This window comes from Etheostoma cragini, chromosome 24 (assembly GCF_013103735.1).
Source record: "Etheostoma cragini isolate CJK2018 chromosome 24, CSU_Ecrag_1.0, whole genome shotgun sequence".
Classification (NCBI taxonomy): Eukaryota; Metazoa; Chordata; class Actinopteri; order Perciformes; family Percidae; genus Etheostoma; species Etheostoma cragini.
This window is the reverse complement of record NC_048430.1, coordinates 11029571-11033110: the sequence shown is the minus strand read 5'-3', so window position 1 is coordinate 11033110 and position 3540 is coordinate 11029571. Positions and strand designations below refer to the sequence as shown.

General features: G+C 33.6%; 1 protein-coding gene across 5 annotated transcripts in view; it reads left to right on the top strand.

Annotated features, from left to right (window-relative positions):
- LOC117939487 (gastrula zinc finger protein XlCGF57.1-like) overlaps positions 1-3540 on the top strand; it is a 235686-nt gene that overhangs the window by 212758 nt on the left and 19388 nt on the right. For 3 of the 5 annotated variants that reach the window (XM_034864892.1, XM_034864891.1, XM_034864894.1), the window contains exons 1-2: positions 2728-2900; positions 3042-3110. The exons of the other annotated variants lie outside the window; for them this stretch is intronic. In XM_034864892.1, the coding sequence (XP_034720783.1) occupies positions 3071-3110 (40 nt within the window). In that variant the 5' untranslated portion in view covers positions 2728-2900; positions 3042-3070. Of the gene's footprint in view, positions 1-2727; positions 2901-3041; positions 3111-3540 lie in introns of those variants that run through there. 5 annotated transcript variants of the gene reach the window in all.

Here is a 3540-nt window from a genome sequence, read left to right as displayed (position 1 = left end):
ACTGTAAACTGTTCTTGAACTGAAGCAGGCAATTGTTGGACTGCTAGCAGTATGTAGCCATGCCACGTTAAGCTTTGTTGCATTAACTGTTTTCTATTCTTATCTGTTGGTCGACAGAATAAAATACACAATGAACAGTAGTAAGTGTGTCCTGGTTGTTTCTAAGAGCGGTTATTGTTAAGCTAAATCTCCTTTTTATAGATTGTCATTTAACTGCTTTGTTATAGCTCAATATTTTAGAAATTGTCCATTACATTTGCAGGTTGAATTTTTATAAATATACATTTAGTTATGAGTATTATAGCAGTGTTATGAAATTTAACAAAATTATCAGCAGGTTGTTGCTATAATCAATATTTCTTTGACAGTATTTGGACTTTTAAACAAATGTAAATCCATTGCTGGGCATACTTTTTTAACGTTAAAGATGGATTAAATGTACATGATTTGCATGTAAAATTGCATTTAAAAACACATTATACTTGGTAGATTGCTGTAATTGTACTCACATTCTTGTTTAATGACAGTATTTGGTTCTCTTTTTAAAAGTAAATCCACTGTTTTAACGGCAAAGTATGCTTATTTTACATTGAAGATTAAATAAATATACATGAACTTTATGTAAAAATACATATAAAGACTCGTATTATACTTAATAGATTCTAAAATGAATGGTAAATTGCTGTAATTATACTTGTACATATTTGTTTAATAACAGTTTTTTGTGTTTTTTTAACAGTAAATGAATTGTATTTATGACATTAAAAATCAATTATATACACAGGATTTATTTGGAAATTAACATGTAAAAACTTATAATAAACTTGATACAATCTTAAATTAAGGGTAGGTTGTTGTAAATATAAAGCGTATTATCCGTTTTACAACAGTATTTTGACATTTTTAAAAAGTAAAATCAAATGTTTTGTATGTGATATAACGCGTTATTACATTTTAGATGTGTCAAATAACATGATTTTTCCATAAAATTATATTATAAAACTCAAATAATAGTGGCATTTTTCCGCCATTTTAAGACAGATTATTTGTATTATAGCAGTGGTTGACTGTATTTTAAGATAATTTAAGTGTTTTAAAAGGGTAAATGTCCTTTTTTAAACATTAAAAAGCCCAATAATTACATACAAATAAATGTAAGATTAAAGATATTTTCTGTCATTTCATTATGGAAAATTACTGTAATTTTACGTGATTAGGTTTTACCGTTATTTTACGGTAATTTTTTGGCGCCCCAGCTGCCGGAATATTACCGTTTTTTCACAGTTTTTTTTTTTACAATGAATGTTGTTCCAATGTTGCTGTCGTCAACATTAATAACGACAGGTTTCATCTGTATGGTAATGGTCAGTCAACATTTATTTTGCATTGAAATTTCAGTATCAAACATGAAGATGATTCAGATTGAAAATCTATATTTATTCGATGTTGGCTTGCTATCTGGGCAGACCTTGGCTGATTGTGCATTGAATTATACGATCACATAATTGCTTTTTTTCTGGAGGGACTGTATTATGTCCCAAATAGTCAGTCAGTTACCCCACCTAGTGGACATATAGTAGAACTACACCATCCTATGTGGATTTCTCTGACACTGACTGGGTTCCTGTTAGACTGCTTTTGACTTCCCTCTGTTTTTCTGCCCTGTAATGATCCAGTAGTGAGTGTGTATCCTCTCTCCATTCATAACCACAAGCTGATCTCATGAGATTCAGTACTTTATTGTGCTTTTTCTCAACCTGTTCAACATGATTCCACCTTATATGTTTTCAAATCAAACCATAATCCTATACAATTAAACGTAACGCTGTTACCCTTTCCTTTGTTACTTTGAACATGTTATTGAAGATGCACAATATTTATCCTTCTCTTTCTGATAAAGAACATGCTATTCATATCCTTTACTGAAGGCAAGTACTAATACTAGTATGTAGTTATACTACTAAGACATGGCTATTGCACGCACTCTATTTCCTGACCTTTTGCACATCCTGTACATCAACAATAATATGTATGAGAAGTAAAACTACTCATTGTGCAGTGAAATGTTCCCATCATATCTGATGTTTCTGAAGTACAGTCTGTACATGTCTAAACACAATACTTATTGATTTAATAGTGACACTAAGCTTGTCCATTTGCGATCATTATATTATTTTAACCCTCATGTTGTTCTCGAGTCAAATTGACCCTTTTTCCCATATCAATGTTCTTTTTAATTACCCCAAATAACATGATTGATTCCACTCAACGCTCTTTGGCAAGTACAAATCTCTGCTTTCATTAATTTTGGGGTGTCTTATTAAATTTTACAGTATTTGAAAAAAACAAATAGTGGTGGTTTCCAAATACTATTGAGTAAAGTTGACATATTCCAGTCTGTGATTAGCCATCAACATACATTCCTTTAATTTAAGTCTAAATAATTCTGCTTTTCTAACTCAAACATTAGGTATAATTTCCTATAAAGGAGGATTACTGACCATGCATTCCAAAAATAACTGTAAAACTAAAGTTAATCAGTAGTGTTACGTAGTGTTGAAAACATTAAAAAAGTGACAAACATCGAAGCAAAGCGTAAACGTGTTTCAAAAAGGGACAAAAACGTGAGAAAAAAAAGTTGAAAACATTGCTGATTTTCAATTTTGACGGCAAGACAACACAAAAAAACGCTGTTTTATACTGAAGGGCAGAGGACTGTAGCGGAAGTTGTGTTTGTGTTTCCGGGACTCGGGCCATGTTGCGACCTACGGCCCATTGTTTTGCATGAGTTTACCATTTACCGCATAATGACGACGGCGGAGTGATTTCTTTTCTACAGAAGACACATCACAAACTGCCGCGTGTGGTTTTAAACCACCAAACAAAGCTACAAAGAGCAGGTCTGTTTTCTTTCTCTGACCGGAAATGCGTTAACTGCTGTTGTTGCAGGGAGTCCGTAATCTTAGCTAATGTTAGCCGCAGCTAGCTCCTGCTAACGTGCATTATTTCACATAGTGTAAATTACGCATTTTCTTTTACAGGTCCGGGAGAAGTTGAGAAGCACTTCAACATGAACTCAGAGAGGAAACTCTCAGCTGGCCAGCCGAGAGGTGGGACACATTTACAATGTTATATATTCGGCTCTACTATCTATTATTGATGAACTTGCTAGCATGAGTTAAGAAGCTTTAATTGTTTATCACATTCAGCAACAATGCAATTAAACGTGCTTTACATGAATATAGATATAAACAAAATTATAAACTAAACACTTGTTTTTGCCCCCATTTTTCATGAGATGGACTAAGATCTCAGGCTAAAAAAAAGGCTTATTTCCCTCAAAAACTGTTCACAAAAGTGTCTAAATCTGCGTTAGTGAGCACTTCGCCTTTGCCGAGATACTTCATCCACCTCACAGGTGTGGCATGCTGATTAAACAGCATAGTGTGGACTTGAGCAGCAGTGTACTGAATAAGCTGCAGCGCTCGGAATGTATTTTAGCCAGGCGTGTGTGTGTGTGGGTGTGGGTGTGGGGGGGGG